This window comes from Festucalex cinctus, chromosome 17 (assembly GCF_051991245.1).
Source record: "Festucalex cinctus isolate MCC-2025b chromosome 17, RoL_Fcin_1.0, whole genome shotgun sequence".
In the NCBI taxonomy this organism is placed as follows: Eukaryota; Metazoa; Chordata; class Actinopteri; order Syngnathiformes; family Syngnathidae; genus Festucalex; species Festucalex cinctus.
Genome location: NC_135427.1, coordinates 1,036,683 through 1,056,647, shown reverse-complemented (window position 1 = coordinate 1,056,647; position 19,965 = coordinate 1,036,683). Strand labels below are relative to the sequence as shown.

Sequence of the window (19,965 nt, the reverse complement as noted above, 5' to 3'; positions counted from 1 at the left end):
TGGAAATAAATCAGTTTTTATTTTCACTTTTAGTCATTTATTTAGTTAGTCATTTATTTATTTATTTAGGCATTTATCTATTTATTTAGTCATTTATTTATTTAGGCATTTATTTATTTTGGATTTTGGCAGTTTTGGGCCGTACTGCCAAGTCAAAATGTTCTTCAAATGAGGATAACGACTATCTTGTCCACTGTCTGCTCTCACTTGTTGTCGAGTGGACACGATCGTCATCCATTGCTTCCTTGTTTTCGTTGAGCTGCTCGCTCGACCAATGACAGGCAGTTTGCAACGGCGGAGTCCAACCCAAAGACACGCTTAGGACCGCCCCCTTGACTTGGCAGTACGGCCCAAAACTGCCAAAATTCTAAATAAATAAATGACGAAATAAATTGATAAATAAATGACTAAATAAATAAATAAATGACTACATAAATAAATAAATGACTACATAAATAGTTAAATAAATGGCTAAATTAATAGATAAATAACTAAATAAATAGATCAATAAATGACTAAATAAATAGATAAATGACTAACTAAATACATTACTAAATAAATAAATAAATGACTAAATAGATACATGACTAAATAAATACATGACTAAATAAATAAATGACGAAATAAATAAATAAATGACTAAATAAATGTAAAAAATGACTAAATAAATTTAAAAAAATGACTAAATAAATAAAAAAAAATAACTAAATAAATAGATACATGACTAAATAAATAAATGACAAAAAGTGAAAATAAGAATGAATATAAAAAAATATAATTCGAAAATTATATCCCAAAAAATAAATACGTTTTTATTTTAAATTTTAGTCATTTATTTATTTATTTAGTCAATTATTTACTTAAGAATTTTGGCAGTTTTGGTCCTCCATATTTGGAGCAATTATGTGAAACGTGACCATTTCCTGCGGCACACCTGATGATCTCTCCATTAAGCCGCCTTTTTGTTAGAATGGGAAAGGGGGTGGGCAAGGGGGTGGGGTGTACGCGCAATTATCCTTGCTTGCAGTTTTTTGTTTTTTTACTTCATCCATCGAGGAATGAGTTGCTAAGCATCCGTACTTAAAGGCGTGATTATATAAGGATAAATAAAAGAGCAACTGCAGGCCATGTATCAGAGGAAAGCACTTTCTTTGAACCCTGCCAGCGAGGCAGTTCCTCGCAACAAGACATCACTTTTGGCTCCAAGAAAAAAAAAAAAAGCCCGCAAAGGGTGGGCATCTCCATTTCTTTGATGATCCGCCGTTGTGGAGAAGGCGCACAATCAAGCAGTGTGTGTGTTGAAGGTGCGAGCGTCAGCCGCGCCGTGAATGTCACCGTTTATCGATTAAGCGCGCTTTTGGCTAAGCTCCCCCTCCCCCCGCTCGTGTTTCTCTTTTTCTCTCCGCAGCGATAGAGACGCAGAGTACCAGCTCGGAGGAGATAGTGCCAAGCCCGCCCTCGCCTCCCCCGCCGCCCCGCGTCTACAAGCCCTGCTTTGTGTGCCAGGACAAGTCCTCAGGGTACCACTATGGTGTCAGCGCCTGCGAAGGCTGCAAGGTGAGACTCCGCCGGGCCTTTTCTCGGAATCTGCTAAGACAGCAATATGATTCGTCTGGCTCATAACAATTATTTGATGTCTTGGGGGTGGGGTGGTGGGTGGCTTCAAGTGCTTTTGGATCATTTGCATCCTTGTGGGGCAAAGAGATGTAACACAAGAAAACCTGTTTTGCAATGAAAAAATAGGAAAGTAGTACTGTAATCAGTATTACACGGTAGAAGCAAACTTCACAACATTGCTATTGGTCCTAGAAAAGTACCACGATACCTCCCTATCAAATAAAACGATACCACATATTTTTAGTACTGGTACTTGGATACAATTCGACAGCTAGAAAACGTTTCTGTGTACTTGCTTCAACATATTTTTTAGTCACTCCTGTAAAATAAACACAAACTGGAGTTAAATTTGTAGGAATTGATTTTAATTCCTGAAGTGCAATTAATTTTTCATACGTGTTGTTTTAACTAGTGTGGACCAATGAAGTGTTAAATTTAACTCCGTAGATGTTGAATTAAACCTGCTGATTTTGTTGTGTACAGTCAAATCCACCTGGTCCATCTCTTTATTGTACACTGGCGAACATTGCAAAATGAGATAAAATGCGTATCTTATCACCGCATAGCGCACGAGTACATTTGCACGACAAGAAGTCGTGTTTCCGGTGTCTACTTTTGTTGACTTGTGCACATCAATGTTTTCAGGAGGCCTCGCTGTGTTATCGCTTGATAGGTTGTTGTACTTGTGCATGAAAGCTAATAATACCGTGTAAAAGTCTTAGGTCAGCACTAAATTTAAGGATTTAGAATTTTGGAAATTGCTCTTGAATGTGAAGGGAAATATCATCCAAAGCAGTGTTTTTTGTTGTTGTTTTTTTTAAGAGTTTTAGGGAGATACAATTTTACCAAAAATATGCGGAAAATGATTTGGCTTGGGGCAAGGAAGAAACAAAATTAGCTTTTGGGTCTTGGCAGACGGTGTATTTTCATTCTGGTTGTCATTTTTTGTGGTCATGACAACAAATGAAGACTGTGTTTTGCCCTGACTTATTGAAGTTCATAAAAAGACAGACATGAGCAAAGCAGATCCGTGGATTCGGATGTAATGTAACTAGCAGGTGTATTGGTTTTCGGGAACAACCGAACCCAAGTCTATAAACCTCCCAAATAAAAAGACACAATAAAATGAAACTTGGCGCGTCATTGCCGTTTAGATTTTCACAAAATGACATAAAGATGGCACCGACTGCGGGGAGGCAGACGGCAGATTGTGGCGGACAGAAAAAAGGAAGTGGGGATGGTTTGAAGGGTTGCAAATCAGTTAGTTGAGGTCGAGGGGCCGCAGTTGAACCCGTTGACATTGCGGAAATGATGGCCAGCGTGCCATATGTGAGGGGGGGGGGGGACTGAAGAGACCTTTCTCACGAAACCTCCTGACAATGAACCTCGACTCCCAATGCGCGCCTTCCCCTCATCGCATAACCGATGAACGACTTTGTCAAATTGGGGGTAAACTTTTCATTTTTTAATGAAAACAAAAAGGAAATATTTGGAGCGCTGGGCGCTCACAGCAGTGTGACGCTCGCTGGCAGTTCTCCGCGCGATAAACAAAAAGCGAGCGGGGCCAGGCGATAGATTTGAGTAATTAGCCGTTCCCCCGCCTGCGATCAAAGTGTTTCTCATTTCAAAATCAGTCTCAGAACTGACGCAGTAATTAGTTTTTTTAGGCCGAGGAGACAGTTTTTTTTCCACCGTTTATCTGCCCCACAGATATTGTTGAAAGCGAGTTGAAAAGAATAACTCGATGCGTAGGTTTCACTGTCGCCTGTCAACATCTCACTGCAGCTAAAAATGCAGCCCTTCACACTGCGCAAAATGTCTCTCTATTAAGCCTACTCATATCTATTCAGCTGCTTATATTTAGTTCCCATGTTTGTGTATCTATAAAGGTCAAGCGTCTCAGGCTTTAACACAAAATATTTCAGAGCAGATAGGACATTTGTAGAATGTTTTGCAGCATTAATCATCAGCTAAATAAGTGTTTTCCCAATATTGAGTCAAAAATTTTCTCACAACTCACTAATATCCTCACTACTGTGCAATAGCTACATCCTATAGCTAAGCTAGCTAGCAAGGGAGACAGTCCTTCCTGAGCTGAAGTTGGCTAACATCATTTGTTTGTTGCTGTTTTGTGACCGAATTAGCTAGCTACTGTGGAGCATCTACAACCCACAGCTAAGCTAGCTCGATAGCTAACTAGGGAGACAGTCTCTGCTTCGTTTGTTGCCGTTTCGTGACCGAGTTAGTTAACTACTGTGGACTAGCTCATCCTATAGGTAGACTAGCTTGCTAGCTAGCAAGGCAGACAGGCCCTCCTGGGCTGAAGTTGGCTAACATCCTACGTTTTTTGCCGTTTTGTCACCGAGTTAGTGAGAGGCCGGCAGCAAACTAACGACAGCGATTGGCTTCATTGTCCATACTGCTTAAAAGTTTATTTAATGTTCATTAGCTGGCTAGCTAATGCCATATGTGAACACACTTCGAGTGTGTCTGTGTCCACATGATGCCCTAGCAAGATAGTGGAAAAATCCTTCAAAAAAGAGGCTTCAAGTTGTTTAGTTGAAGTTTAATGTCAAAACTAAACATAAAGAGAATTGCACATTTATTTAAAGCAAGCACTCACATTAGCTTTACGCTAGCTTAATGCTAACACGCAATGCAAAACATTTTGTGGCATTCTGGTGAATGAGAAATGAGATTGAGATTGAAATGATTATCATTTGTGATATATTTCATTGTAGTAATAAATATTTTTCAGACCAATTAAGAGAAAACTGGATCATTTTCCATAGCACACTGTTGTGCTCGGGAATGATTGCATTTAACTAAAAGAATCGCCACCTTAAGTCAACAACATCTTAGCTCCACTAGCGCCCCCTGCTTGCGAGCCAACCGCCTGCGCTTTGCACATCCGCAGTGCTAATTTGAAAAATTCAGGATGCCTCCTCCGTATCTCTGACTACAGAGGAGATGACTTGGCAAAGCGCGCTCAATAATTCAACAGTACGCGCGAATGTATATGCTTGTCTCATTTGAGACTGGGGTAAGTTGAGGGTTAGCCGCGTCGACTTTGCTGCAGCATGCCAAACTACAAAGGCATTTCCTGGGGGCTGCTGCGAACACGGGAGATAGATGCTGATGGAGGAGGCGGTGGGGGCGGGGGGGCTGCGCGCTCGTACTTGGAGACAGCTGGCTCGTTTGTTGTTTAACTCCCACTGCCGGCACACACTCACCGGCATTGCACTTCTCATCCCCTTTAGATATTAAGACTCCAGCATTAAATATGCATGCTTACACCCTCATAGTTATGGTTTTGTCTTGGGGGCATAGCGGCGTGCGGCAGGCAAACTCGCTTCCTCGTGTCCGCTGGCATCGCAGCAAATCAACTGTTTCCACAAGAAATTGGCATGAATACGTTCATTTATTGCTTATGTTGCAAGTTATATGGAGCTTGAGTTATTTGAAAGTTGTGTAAGCACTTTAATTAAGCATCAAAAGCTTAATAAATGTTAGGGATGTTTGACACCTCTTTTTTTCAGACTGACACCAGTTCGAGTAATCAACTCTCGAGTAGATAGCGCTACCAAGTACTGATATCACAAGCACTTTTGAAATATACCCCACCTACCTATATATCCTAATATAGCAATTTTTTTTTCTTAAAATTGCATAGAAATTAATGGTAATTTTATGTTAATTTGTAGTTGTCGTGAGTACCAATGTCTTGAAATTCCTGGTATCGGTACTTGTCCATTCCTAATAAAAATTTAAAATAACCTAATAACTTGGGGCCTGATCCATATGAATTTTTTTTTTTTTTTTTTTTACATAGATTTTGATATTTTACATAATAAAATTCTAAGTAATCAGCCAATTAATCCCAAAAATATATAATGCGTAAAATATCTTTCTTTTTTTTTCTTTTTTTTTTTGGTCATTTAACACCTACAACAATAAAGATATGAATTACAGGCTGAACAAGTATTTTATCCTTGAGTATTTGTTTAACTGTACAACAGAGCAAAAAAAATTTCGGCCTTAGAAATACTCTGAAAAAGACTGAGTAAAATCTGGTTTGAAAACCTCCTCAAATTGTTCAAAATATTGCTTTTAAATGTCATACCCTTTTGTTTCAATAAGACATTAAGTGTTCATTTACAAAAAAAGATGCTGTAATCGAATATTATTTTATGATTTTTCTGCATCTTAAATCAAGTAAATGAAATGAAGTAATTTCTATTCTGCAGCCACTGCTGCTTGCCTGACTGCTTTTTGGCCTGGAAACCCTTTCCATCCTTTCCCTGTCCATTTTTAGAGTTTTTCACCGTTTGACACCCTCGTGCGTTAAAAACGCACATGTGAGAACGCAGTAGGTGGCTGGAAAGCGCTCTTAATCTGGCAACGATGCGAAAGTCACGTAAGAGAGGATTCCTTTGCTTCCTTCGTGAACCCGCCAACCCCTTCCAGCGCTCTCCCCTTCCCCTCTGACACCCGCGCCATGTGGAACGCATAAACACACGTCAGGTACCGAGCCGCCGGGGTTCGAGAGCGTGAAAAGATCAAGTCACGTTCGGACCGTTAGGCGAGCCCCCGCCGGCCCTTTCCTCGCGGCGCTCATCTCCTCTAAAGCTGCAGGGCGGCTGACAGGGCCCGCTGAGGGCTCTTGTCGCCGGCTGGATTAAGCGGGGATACAAAAAGAGGCTTATGGGCCGCAGGAAGCAATGACTCCTGAAAGGAAAGGAGGGGGGAAGGGGCGGGGACAAGTAACTGGCTCACGGGCGGCCAGCGAAACGGGGGCGGCGCTGTCAGAGGACACCTGAGCCTGGTGGTGTTGGGAGGGACTAGGTCAATCCCCTGGTGACAACCAGGTCAGGGTCGGAGCACCGTTTGGATCAAATGGGACATGATACACACATACACATATCAGAACGAGACAAGTTACTCCATCTAGTGGACTGACATGCTCTTTGATTCATTTTTTCACCCTTTTGCTCAGAACAGGTTGCAAAGCAGATGTAAAGCTTCGATGAAAGCCAAGCAGAGGTTAGTCAGCTGACCCAAGCAGGATTGAAACGGCACCTTAACCAGCTGGAAGCACACGATCGTGTAATCGGATTCGTGCCGCTACCTCCTTGGCCGTCTGTACGCGCGCCCTCGCCGTTTGCCATTATTAGAAATCATTTGCAGGCCGTTTGTTTGGCACCTGGGCCGACAGTGGAGGACTTACTCGACTTAATCCTCCTCTTAATACCACCGCTGCAACGTCGCAATTATAGAAGCCATTATAGAAACAATGAATGGAAATGCCAATAATCTCTTTCAGTCGACCAAAAAAAGCCATCAACAATATTTGTGGCATCACCTGATATTAGATTCCTACGCTTATGATAATCATGAGCAAAAATATTGTGGCCTTGTGTTTTATTTTATTTTATTTATTTACTTTAATTATTTATTTATGTGTTTATATTATTTATATTCATTTTTAGGACTGCAGCACTTTGAGATTTGTGTGCAGTCAAGTGGAATAGTATTATTAAAATTACGGTATTAAAAAAAACGGTATTACAGTATTAAAATTACAGCTCTAAAATGACCTTTAAAAGGAGGTTTAGTTAAATAAAAACAGCATTTTTTTTTTACCCCTCCATTCAACACAATCTATTTTATTTTTAAACAAAATATAGAATGTTTGGTACAGAGAAAAATAAAAGTGTGTAATTTTTCTTAGTAAGTCACAGTGTTCCATCACAGGTGAGCTATTTTTAGAACAGGCCTGTGGGCTAATCAAGTTGTCCTTGGGGCTAACTAGTACCCGCTGGTAGCATTAAAAAAAAATATATATATATTTTATCACTTTAATCAACAGAGCAAAAAGGCATCTGTGTTTGCGTCGTGTCTCTTCTGCCTTTATCACAAAAAATGTATAAAATCACAACCTATAGACATGGAAAATGCATGCACAAAACATTGTACCTATTGTATTGTCCTTCCTTCTTCTGTGTGGTCAATTGGCAGTTGGCAAACCAGCTAAATGGTGATTCAGTGCCACCTACTGAAATTGTCCTGCCACTGCAGATAAACTAATGTGTATTGATAGTAGTGGCCTGATGTGAAATCTGCCGCCGCCATCGTAGGCGCAGGTCATATCTAAAAAATTTACTCGTATCTGAACAAAAATCAGCCAAGTGACAGCTGGCAGCCCCAAAAACAAATCAGACAAGGCCTCGCTTTCCCTGACCGCTCACCACTCTCAGAAACATGAATCGCTCTGCTGGGATTCGAGCGGCGGCCATCGGTTAAAAGCAATTTGCGGGTTTAGGCCCGGCGGCCATCTGTTGGCAAAGCGACGCTAATCCCGCAGCGTGATGGTGGGGGCTCGCTGGAAGCTGGCCCCGCCCACCCGCCGAAACTAGCGTCCCGCTGCCTCTGATCAATAGCGACATTGACCTGTTTTGCATGTGTGCAGCGGCGTGTTTGCATCGGTACTGAGGGCTCACTCAGTTGTAGCTGATCTGCATTAACCTCTTTTTATCTTTTTGACACCGCAATAATGCAGCCACTGAGGTGAACATTGATTTTATTGGGGCTGGTAGTGCTGATGCACGGCTTACAAGCCACGCGGTGTGTTAAAAGCCTTGCTTTCAATCTCAGAATGACAACGTCTCGGCTGTCGTCTTTTTTTATTTTATTTATTTAGAAGCAGGCCGGATGATCTCATTGCGATGTGGCCTCTGACTCAAAAGAATTGTTGAATGAATCAACTGCACTTGTTTATATCCTGTCCTCTTCCAAAGGGGAAATACAGGAAATGGAATGTTTTTTTTTTTATTCTCCCCTCCGCACAATCACAATGTTGACGCGACCTTGCAGCCTTTGGATTATTTCACATGACATCATTACATGAGACAAGGACATTGGGTTTTCATTAGTGTCGGTTTGCTTGTGTGAAATCTCTATAGGTTTTTTTGTTGGTAAGACATGATTAAAATGTCAAAGAAACAAAAAATCAACGTAAGTCTATAAATAAGTAATTTCAACCCACATGTGGCTCAGATCCAGTCTTCTTTGTAGCTTGTTATGGCACAAGCAACACTTACCTTAACACACAGCAACAACTCATACAAACCCAGCATACAACAAAAGAAAATTAAACATTATATATTTTAACACCACAATGTTGAACCAAATTATAGTTTCAGCTAACTAAAGTACGCTAGCTAACGCTAACATGATGTGAAAAGCCATTGACGAACTAATGGAATTAAGCATAGATGTTACAGTAATTACAAACTTCCAAACACACAACAATATACTGTATTTAAACAAAAACAAATGCTGACTCAAACCATATAATTTTGTCAGCCAAGGTCCAATAGCATAATTCTAAAAATGTGAAACACTGTTGACAAGCTAATAGAATTAGCATTGACGTTACAGCAATTATGAACATCCAAGCACACAGCAATGTATTATATAAACAAAAAAAATGTTGACCCAAGCCACATAATTTTATCAACATAAGCCCACTTGCTTACTAAACACGTGAAACACTGTAGCCAGGGAGAGCTAATTGAAATTAGCATAGATGTTAGCTTACTAACCATGTGAAACACTGTAGATGGGGAGGGCCAACTGAAACTAGCATAGACGTTATAGTAATTATAAACTTTCAAACACACAACAATGTACTGTATTGAAACACAAAAATTTGAAACAAACGATATAATTTCATCAGCAAAAGTCCAATAGCTTAATGCTAAGAATGTGAAACACTGTAGATGAGCTAATGAATTAGCATAGATGTTACAGCAATTATGAACTTCCAAATACGCAGCAATGTATTATATAAACAAAAAAAGATGTTGAACCACGCCACATAATTTTGTCAACATAACTCCACTAACACTGTAGACAGGGTGGGCTAATTGAAATTAGCATAGATGTTACAGCAATTATAAACCTTCAAACATACCACACTGTGCTATTTAAATACAAAAACATTGAACCAAACCATATAATTTCATCAACAAGAGTCCACTAGCTTAATGCTAACAATGTGAAGCTCTGTCGATGGGCTAATAGAAATTAGCATAAATGTTACGGTAATTACAAATCTTCAAATGCAAAATACTTTATCACACGGAGCAGGAGTGCTAGTACATGTATGGAGCTCAGCTCTAAATTTGGATTTGTGGAAATGTTAAAACTGTTTTAATTAACACAGGGAAGCGTTCATAAGTAGTGTCACAAGCTAGCGATACAGCGAGCCGTGAAGGATGAATGGCGACATAGTGGAGGAACACTGCATTGGGATGTCATGTGCTTAATAGGATCATGACTGACATGTTTACCTCTCATTAGCTGTTAAGATCTTCAATACCAGCAGTTTCCACATTGATAACCGTGACAAAGCCTTTGCTGAGCCACGTCATGGTGACACTTCTTTGTCAGTGTCTACGCCGGGGATTAAACCTTTTTAAAGACATTTTGGCAGTTTGTCGCCTTTTAACAGCAGCTGCCATATCCGCACTGCATGGCCTATTTACTGGAATATTCATAAAACGTCATCGGGGACTTTTTTTTTTTTTTGGGTCGGATCGCGATGAAAAGGGAAAACAATAGCAAGATATGAGGGAATTGTCATCAGATGTCGCTAATCCTTTCTTTCTCTCTTCCTTTCCGCCACACCAGGGCTTCTTCCGGAGAAGCATCCAGAAGAACATGGTGTACACTTGTCATCGTGAGAAGAACTGCATCATCAACAAAGTCACCCGAAATCGCTGCCAGTACTGTCGGCTTCAGAAGTGCCTGGAAGTCGGAATGTCCAAGGAGTGTGAGTACACGAGTGCCCTGCTGACACATCTGGCTTGCAGGGGGAGATTATATTATTGAAGAGTTTTTCACAGTTGTTTAATCCCAGATGGATTCACGTTTGTTCACTTGACGCCCACGTCACTCACCAGAACAGTCCCTATACACAAGTTCCATTCACATTTAAAAATCACAGATCAATCAGTGTATAACTTGAGGATGGTGATCCCAAGAACCTGAGTGCACGTTTTTATCTGATGACTCGTTCTGTTAATTGGACAGGATTTGACATCAATTCACAGCATCTTAAGGTGTTTGGGTTTTTTTTTTTTCGAACTGAAAAGAATTATCACCAAAAAAAAAAGAAGACAGAAAGAGGATGTTGTGTTGGCGCAATGAAAAAGCGGTAAGGGACATGATTAGGGGTTGTTAGCTTCAACTAGCCCATTCTGAGCTAGCTGTAAAGAGGAAGTCAACAATAATAAGTTATATGTGACCTCACTACTCCAAACATGACATTCTGATTAATATTACATTTGTGAAATATGAGTTATGCAGCCAAATCCAGCCATTTTTTTTTTTTTGTATCCATTTCAGGGAGCGGCCATTTTTCCACTTGTTGCCAACTTAAAATGACCCAACTGTGATGTCATTTTTACTTGACAGCAAGTGGCAAAATGGCCGCCTTCTGATACTGATACAAACTGCTGGATTTTGCTGCTTAACTCATATTCCACAAGCACAATATTAACCATAATACCGTATTTCGCCTAGTTGGGGTTGACTTCTACTTTAATAGATTCATATTAGTGGCAGCAGGACGACGCAAGGTAACGCTTCCTCACTGGATTATTATGTCCAATCATATGTGGACAACGGTATGCTAACGAGAACTTTATTCACCGTAGAAGTTTTATGAAATTGAAATATTGTTAATTAGTAATAGACTTAGACTTGACTTTATTGATCCCTTTGGGATGGATCCTTCTGGGAAATTTACATTTCCAGCAGCAATAAGAACAGATGCATGCAGACAGTAAAAAAAAAGAGGGGGGGGGGGGGGGGGGGGACAAAACAAAATAATAATAATAATAATAATAATAGTAAATAAAAATTCATTCAATCAGTAAATAAGATTACACCGGAGATTGAATTCATTTAATTAAATTAATTTAATTTAATTTATTACATTTTTAATTTAATAAAATGGCATTAATATTTATCTGTCTAAATGCATGTTTTTAGAGAGGCTAGCTAAATATGAAATAATCACTAAAACATACCGTTTATATCATGAATATACACGGCCAGTATTGCTTGTAATCAGTAGAATAATTGATTTGAAAAATGTGAATTTTCTTATTCTGCTCCATGTTCGAGAGTACTGAAACACTGATCAAACTTTCGAGGTCAGACCAAGTTCACGTGTTGGTTGTATTTCACCAGATAGCCGACTCTTCTCTTTTTTGTGAGCGCTGAATAAAACGTAACATAATACCCCACAATGCAATGCACCCGTCGGAGTGAACGCATCTCGCCGAGAATATTCGCTGCGAACGTGATGCGGTCTGGCAGTCACCGTCAGGGTGACGCCAGGCTTGGCAGGCCCGTGATGAATATGTTCTCACCTGCCGAGAGTGGATGAGCAGGCGTGCGCAACCCCCCCGGGGCTTGTGTGTGACAACACGCTCTCGCACTATCTCTCTCTCGCACACTAAGACCTGATAAAGTAATTGCCAGAGGTGTGATCATCACCGAGCGCCTGATGACATGTTATACGCGGCACTTTTGTACTGATTAACACGCTTCAGTTATAATCAGCTTATGTGGTCAGAAAGTGTTTTTTTTTTTTTTTTTTTTTTTTTCCCTGTCTTCCCTGCGCTATTTAGCTGGTTTTCCTGCCACCGCGGGGGCAAGGGCACTCCCCATGCCACAGCTCTGTGGCTTACAGTAAAAGAAGTTATCCTCTGAGCTACTTACCTTTTGAATGGGGCCATTAATCATGGTTAGAGGGACCTCAGGGAGGCTTTCGAGTGGAGTCACAGCGCCATCTGGTGGCGGGAACGTCTCACGTCTTTAAACTGCTCAAATTGATTCTTGAATGGGAACAAGATTGCTTCGCTAGATTTCAACCACGCTCCACTTACTCCTTTTGTGTTTGGATCTTCTTCGTGCAGATAGTGCCGATTGCTTTGCCACCGTCTCCTCAGCGGTGACTTTGGCGAGCGAGTCCGGGGTGGCGGTGAGGGAAGGAGAGGCGAGCCATCTGGGCCCAGTAGGGAGTCTCCCCTCCCTCCCTCTTTTGCCGTCGCTCTGCCTGTCGCGCACACATTAACGCACTTCACGTACGCGAATCAAAGGTGTGTATGAATAAAGATATAGCTGGAAAGCGGCGCCGGCGCGCAGAAGGTGAACGAACGAACCGTCCGGGTGACCTTGCGTCGGCCGGCGGACAGCTCCAGACGACGGCGCCAGGCAGGCCCGCAGCCAGGTGGCCGTGCCAAAGAGGACGGCGTCACGGGCAGGATTGGAGGAGGAGGGGATGTGAAATGATCTTAGGCCTGGCTCGCCATCAGCAGCGCAGCCAACAGGAAACATTTGTGAATAGAATAGTAGACACCGGCTAACATTTTTGCAACTGTCTGCAGCAGGGCTGTCCAAACTTTTTCATTTGAGGGCCACGTACAGAAAATCAGAAGGACGCAAGGGCCACATAATGTTATGAAGAGAAATTGTGTTTAGTCCTAAAAATTGTACAAATAATTTATTTGTGCTTTTGCATACTTAGAAAAATGCGACAGTATATAAACCAATTTATTTGTAATATGGCAGTAGGGTTATTATAGTTTTGGAATTTTTTATTTTAGTTAGTTTTAATAGTAATAGTTTTAATTAGTTTTCAGGGTTGCTCTGTTAGTTCTTATTAGTTTTAGTTCTTTAATAAATGCTTAGTTTTAGTTTAGTTTGTTAGTTTCAGTATTAGTTTTATTGTATTATTATATATTTTTTTTAATGTATATTACTTGTGCCCAATATTTAAAAAACACCATACTTTCAAACGTCATTATTCCGGTTTATATCAAAATAAAGCTACTAAAAATCATATTTAAATTAAATTAATTACCAAAGACTAAAACGAAGGACATTTTTGCTATAATTATAGTTTTAGTTAGTTAGTTAACATAAAATGTAGTTTCAGTTCGTGTTCGTTTTTTAAAAAGCATTTTCGTTTTTATTTTATTTCGTTAACAAAATTGTTTTTTTAATTTTAGTTTGTTATTTCATTAGTTTTAGTTAACTAATATAACCTTTAATGGCGCCTGTGTTTTTTGACACCCTTCCTTCTTACTTTGACCATCTCCAAACATTTTTTGTTTTTGTTAATTTATTTTTATAATTAATTAATATAATTTTTATCATTAATTTTAACATATGAAAACTGAAAAATGGACAGCGGGCCGCAAATGGCCCCCGTGCTGTAGTTTGGACACCACTGGTCTACAGTAATAGTTTATTGGCTCCAAGATGCCACAAGGCACTACTTTTATCTAAATAAAGCTGCTCAAGTCACATCAACACAGTTTTTTTTGGTAACAAAATGCTATACAGTAGCGTCTAAGCTCTGCTTTTGCCTAAATGAAGCTCCTAGACGCACTTCAAATTAGCATATTAATAATAAATATTTTTACTATTTAGAATTCACGTGACGGTATCAAAGCTCTGCTTTTGTCTAAATAAAGCTCCTCAACTCACTTCAACATAGTTATTTGGCATAAAGTCAAATCATCTTTAAAAAATAAAATAATGATAAAATCTGTTTTCCATTCAGTATTCACGCGACGGCATCAAAGCTCTGCTTTTGTCTAAATGAAGCTCCACATCACACCTCAACATGGTTGTTTGGCATCAAAATGGCGTCAAAGCTCTGCTTTTGTCTAAATGAAGCCTCACAAGTGCGGATAAAGAGAGCGAAAGTTTCATCACTGTCCACGCTGGCTCCGTACTGCAGCAACATTGACATTTTTATCTTTCCATTGAATGTAATCCGTGTGATGGACGAGCTGCCAGCGCTTTAATTTTCCCTCACTCGAATTATCCTCGTCTCCACAGCGCTCACTGTCACACACACACTAACAGGAATTGTCTGTTAACTGAAGGCTCGGGCAGGAATCCGCAGCTGGAACAAATGATTGAATGATGGCCATGTGTGTGCGTGCACATTCTGTCCACACCAGCTACTGTAAATCATTTCTACACAATAAACATAAAGCCACAAAAAAAGTCGTCATGCGTAAAGTTCCCCCATTAGCATTGTTAATTTCATATGACATGCGCGCACACCAAAGCAATGCGAAACAAAAAGCCATATTTCTTTCATTTCCGCCCCCTGCTCGAGTTATTGCATGCGGCAATTCAGCGTGACAGATCGCCAGTCGTCCCCTAATAGTTCTTTAATGACTTCATTAAATTGTGTTGTGCGGCTTATGACGGCGCCGCCAATTTGTCAGCCGCGCGCACGAAGGGATGCCCCACTTTAATTTGGGAATGAATCGGACGGCCGGGCTGTTGCGACACACGTCCGCAAACGGGCTTTGACCCAAATATGCTGAGCGCTTTACTCCGCTTTTTATGTAACGGTCCTCGCAAGCCGGATCGGGAGGGGAGGAGGGATGATGCGTAACTGGTTTCAACATGTTTTCGTGTGCCATTTGCATCCTGTATTATTTTTTTTAATTACTTGTCGCTGCCATATTTTCAACCTATATTCTTATATTTGGCTATGAAATTTCCGATTTTTCTATCATCTTCAATTCATAGCATTTCGCTTCTCCAGTATGTAGGGTTTAAAAAAAAAAAAAAAAAAATCGATATGGAATCGAATTTCCTTTTTGAGCCTGTCAATTCATAAAACCATGAATCGATTATTTTGATCAATTTTTTCCCAAAAATTCATAAGAAAATACCATTTTAAAGGCCTTTTTTTTTTTTTTTTTATCTTACAGTTTTCTTGAAATTTATTGTTCACATGAATTTATTTATTTTTTGGTCCAATCAGATGTCAGCCTCTGTGTTGCTATGTTAATCTACTCTGCCCACGACCTTCACAAAAATATTAGCAATTGGACTGTTGCTTTAACCAGATTTCTATTTCATTGCTGCATATTCTTCTCAAAGTAGCAAAACGTTCATTTTAAGCATAGAAGGGCCAAAACAAACTGCACTACAAAAACTAGCCATCAGAGGGTGCTAGAACTGCACAAATGGAAATCAACCTGACGTTTTTTAAAATAAAAAAATTCAAAAAATAAAAAAATGTAACTTACATCAATTTCCATTGTTGCTTGTTAGGATTCGCTTGACTGATGTTTCACGTCAACAACACTCAAAACAGATAAGAGTTGTGAAATCGCCACATCCAGGTAGATACCAAATGTGCGTCCCACCACTTAATGATCTGAGTTCTACCCGCCTTCATGTTCCTCCTGGTGGGGAGGCCCGTCCGCCGGCTGATGAATGAGCGGCGTCGCTTCCCTCCATGGCCCCGGGGCCCGGCCCTTCTGCCGCCGTCACTCGTCTCCCATCAATGTTCTGGGCCCTTAATGGTGAAGGTTAGGATTCAAAACAGGAAATGGGAAGGTCACCAGGAGGGGGAAATTTCAGTTCCTCGAGATGAACCCGATAAAGATGATTTCAAGCACAAGGAATTCCATTTTTTGGAGTATAACGCTGTTGTGATTGACGTTAAAAGGGAATGTGTTGTTCAACATGGAGAGAGAGCGCTGGAAGGCTTTCGCCGCTCTCGCCTCGGCAACCGCACCCTTTGAAAACCATTAGAGGCAGGATATTTGTCATATTATGTTATTAGATTAGCTAGCACCCCCCTAATGAAAGCTGCGGTCATTTGTCAGCCTTATGGATAGCTCCATCCCCCAACGCTATTTATCAAGCAGCACCGCATCTCACCCAAACCACCCACGCGCGCGCTAAAACTCACCTCGTTTTGGACGGCTCGGGGGGAAATGGATTGGGGGGGGGGCTCATGTAATGGGATTCCAATGCTAAACACCCTGTCTCCTGCTTTTGGTCATTTGGGGCGTGCGCGCAATGTATTCTGTCAGGTTGCCCGGAGGGAAAGTCGGGCGGATTATTGCGAGTTTGCTTGTCTTCATCATCATCTCATCGCTTTGATAAATATCAGACAGCGTCAGATTAGGATGTTCGCGTTGATACAATTCTGCTCCACTATGAATATTTGATTGTAGTAGAGAGATGCTGTATGTTCTAGTTCAGGTTTTCGGGTCCAGGGTTTTTTTTTTTTTTTTTTTTGTTTTTTACAATGGAGACATTTTTCCAAACGACCCACTCGGAATACTAACCCCAGTTATAGACGACTAGCATGCATATACCAAAAGTCCATAGGATTTAAAAATCGTTTCATTTAAAGTGTATTTTTTACAAAAACATATTTTGTCTGGATGAAACTCAAATTATTTTTTTCCATGATAGTCCTAATATAATAATAGTCAAAGTAGAACAAGATGAAAGTGAATTTCAAATAGATTCAGATTGAAGAAAAAAATACTTTTAATATTAAGTAATGTTCTACCTTCTTTAGGAAAAGACACATTCTCTAAAAATCCAACTAAAGTCTTGAAAAATAATGATAAAGACTATTAGGGTTGCAACTAGCAATTATTTTTAGTAATTGATTAATCTGTTGATTATTTTATGTATTTATTATATATTTATTTATATTATTTATTTTTTATTTTCTAAAAAAAAAAAAAAGGACATTACAAATTCCTCTATCAAAAACGTAACACCGATCTGATTGGCTGGATCGGGTTCGGACAATATTTTGCATTTTATTGCAAATTGGTGATTGGCTGTAATGTCTTAGTTTGACCGCTTGATCAATGACATCATTGATCACCTCCACGGAATAACACATCGAATGTTATATTTAATGTTTATTAGCTTTTACCTGAGAGATTCATTGATTATCAAAATTAATTATCACTTAATCTGGTAATTGATTACTTGTTGATTAATCGTTAGACCTCTAAGGACTATTATTAATGCAGGGATGTTCGACAAAAATTGTTAAATTGTTCACCATTATGAAATTGTCTTTTATCAAAGTGATGTCTTGTCTTCGAAAGGGTTTTAAACATTTTTCTTGGCCAGAGGTTGGAACCACTACATCAAAAACCTCACTCGTATTTTGTCTCTTTGTAGCGGTGAGGAACGACCGGAACAAGAAGAAGAAGGACGAAAAGAAGCAGGAATGCACGGAGAGCTACGTGCTGAGTCCCGACACGGAGCAGATGATCGACCGGGTCCGCAAGGCCCACAAGGAAACCTTCCCTTCCCTCTGCCAGCTCGGCAAATACACTACGGTCAGTCAGTCACGTGACCCCCGTCCCCGTGGCAACGTCGCCACCCCCCCCTCCGAGCACGTAAATAAACCGCCATTTTGTCTTCACGTGTGGACAGAACAACAGCTCGGAGCGCCGCGTGTCCTTGGACGTGGACCTGTGGGACAAGTTCAGCGAGCTGTCCACCAAATGCATCATCAAGACGGTGGAGTTCGCCAAGCAGCTTCCCGGCTTCACCACGCTCACCATCGCCGACCAGATCACCCTGCTCAAAGCCGCCTGTCTGGACATCCTGGTGAGGACACGCGGGGACGAAAGAACACATTTCGAATATTCATCATCCTCAATGTTAGGCTGTCCTACTTTGAGGCAGAGATGTGACACATTCAAAGCTCCGTTTTGTTTTTGCAAAGCTTTATTGGCATGTCCCTGGGGTTCTCAAACTTTCGGGATTCGTTCTTCTAAAATATGGAGGACCAAAACTGCCAAAATTAAAAATAAATGAATGACTACATAAATAAATGAGTACAAGTCCAAAAATTGCTATAAAAATATATTTAAATAATTTAATTAAATACAAAAATAATTATAAATATAAATAAAAACAACAATACATATATATAGTTTTTATTTCCTTTTTTAATTTAATTTTGTAATAATTTTTTTATATCAGTTTTTATTTTCACTATTATTTATTTATTTATGTAGTCATTTATTTATTTTTAATTTTGTCTAAATTAAATACAAAAATAAACATAAGTGTAAACAATATATATATATATATATATATATATATATATATATATATATATATATATATATTATTTCCATTTAGATTTATTTTTTGTATTTTTTGTTAGATTTTTTTATATCAATTATTATTTTTACTTTTATTTATTTATTTAGTTATGTATTTATTTTTTTATTTTGGTAAAATTAAATACAAAAATAATTATAAATGTAAATAAAAACAACTATGTATATATATTAGAATTATTTTTTTGTATTTAATTTTTTTAATTATATTTTTTATGTCCATTTTTTATTTTTGCATTTATTTATTTAGTTGTTTGTTTGTTTTTTATTTTGGCAATTTTTGGCCCTCCATACCAAAGACCGCCATATAATTATAATAACTCCTATGAACTCACTCCTTCCCCAACGCTGTTCCACGTTGACAGATACTGCGGATCTGCACACGCTACACCCCGGAGCAGGACACCATGACCTTCTCAGACGGACTCACGCTAAACCGAACCCAGATGCACAACGCCGGCTTCGGACCGCTCACCGACCTGGTCTTCGCTTTCGCCAACCAGCTCATCCCTCTGGAGATGGACGATGCCGAGACAGGGCTGCTCAGCGCCATCTGTCTGCTGTGTGGAGGTACGCGACGTTCGCCAAAAAGCACCTCAACTAATGCTTTCTGGTATATTTGTAGTATTGTGACCGATTTGTTATTTTTTTCCGGACAGATCGTCAGGATCTTGAACAAGCAGAAAAGGTGGACGTCCTTCAGGAGCCTCTTCTGGAGGCGCTGAAGATCTACGTGAGGAAGAGGAGGCCTCACAAACCGCACATGTTCCCCAAGATGCTGATGAAGATCACCGATTTGAGGAGCATCAGCGCTAAAGGTACGCACCCAACAACACAAGACACACGGTCCATGCTTTTTAATGACAATAAAATACCTCTGCAAAGAAAACCACATCCAAATTGTCCCAATCATCTTTTTTCATTTGAATAAAGGTATCCCAAAATAATGACCTTTTTTAAATGGATGTAAATGAGGAGTGGTTCAAATCAAGTAAATAGCTAAAATATTTATTTTTGATTTTAAAAATTCAGAACATTTTAAAAATCCGATCTTTTTCCACCAATAGTCATCAAATTCAAATTTGATCTGGCCTTGATTTCCAATTATGTGATCAGATTGGAACAACCCTATTAGATAACAAATATCAAAGTGCAGCATAAGAGAATTTCACACTAAATATTGTAGCCTTTTAATAAGAATGGGAAAAGAAATTAGTCACTTACTTACCTCATAGTATATGTGCATAAATTCAGCATTACTTTTCAGATTCTCTAAGGAAATTCTCCAATAAATCTATTCTAATTATGCATTTTCACAAACGTCCTACACATTGTTATC

General features: G+C 39.6%; 1 protein-coding gene across 8 annotated transcripts in view; it reads left to right on the top strand.

Annotated features, from left to right (window-relative positions):
- Window positions 1–19,965, top strand: part of raraa (retinoic acid receptor, alpha a) — a 170,142-nt gene that overhangs the window by 146,809 nt on the left and 3,368 nt on the right. For all 8 annotated transcript variants that reach the window (XM_077503906.1, XM_077503907.1, XM_077503904.1 and 5 more), the window contains 6 exons: window positions 1,409–1,557; window positions 10,312–10,453; window positions 17,671–17,831; window positions 17,929–18,105; window positions 18,992–19,196; window positions 19,286–19,444. In XM_077503906.1, the coding sequence (XP_077360032.1) occupies window positions 1,409–1,557; window positions 10,312–10,453; window positions 17,671–17,831; window positions 17,929–18,105; window positions 18,992–19,196; window positions 19,286–19,444 (993 nt within the window). The remainder of the gene's footprint in view (window positions 1–1,408; window positions 1,558–10,311; window positions 10,454–17,670; window positions 17,832–17,928; window positions 18,106–18,991; window positions 19,197–19,285; window positions 19,445–19,965) is intronic.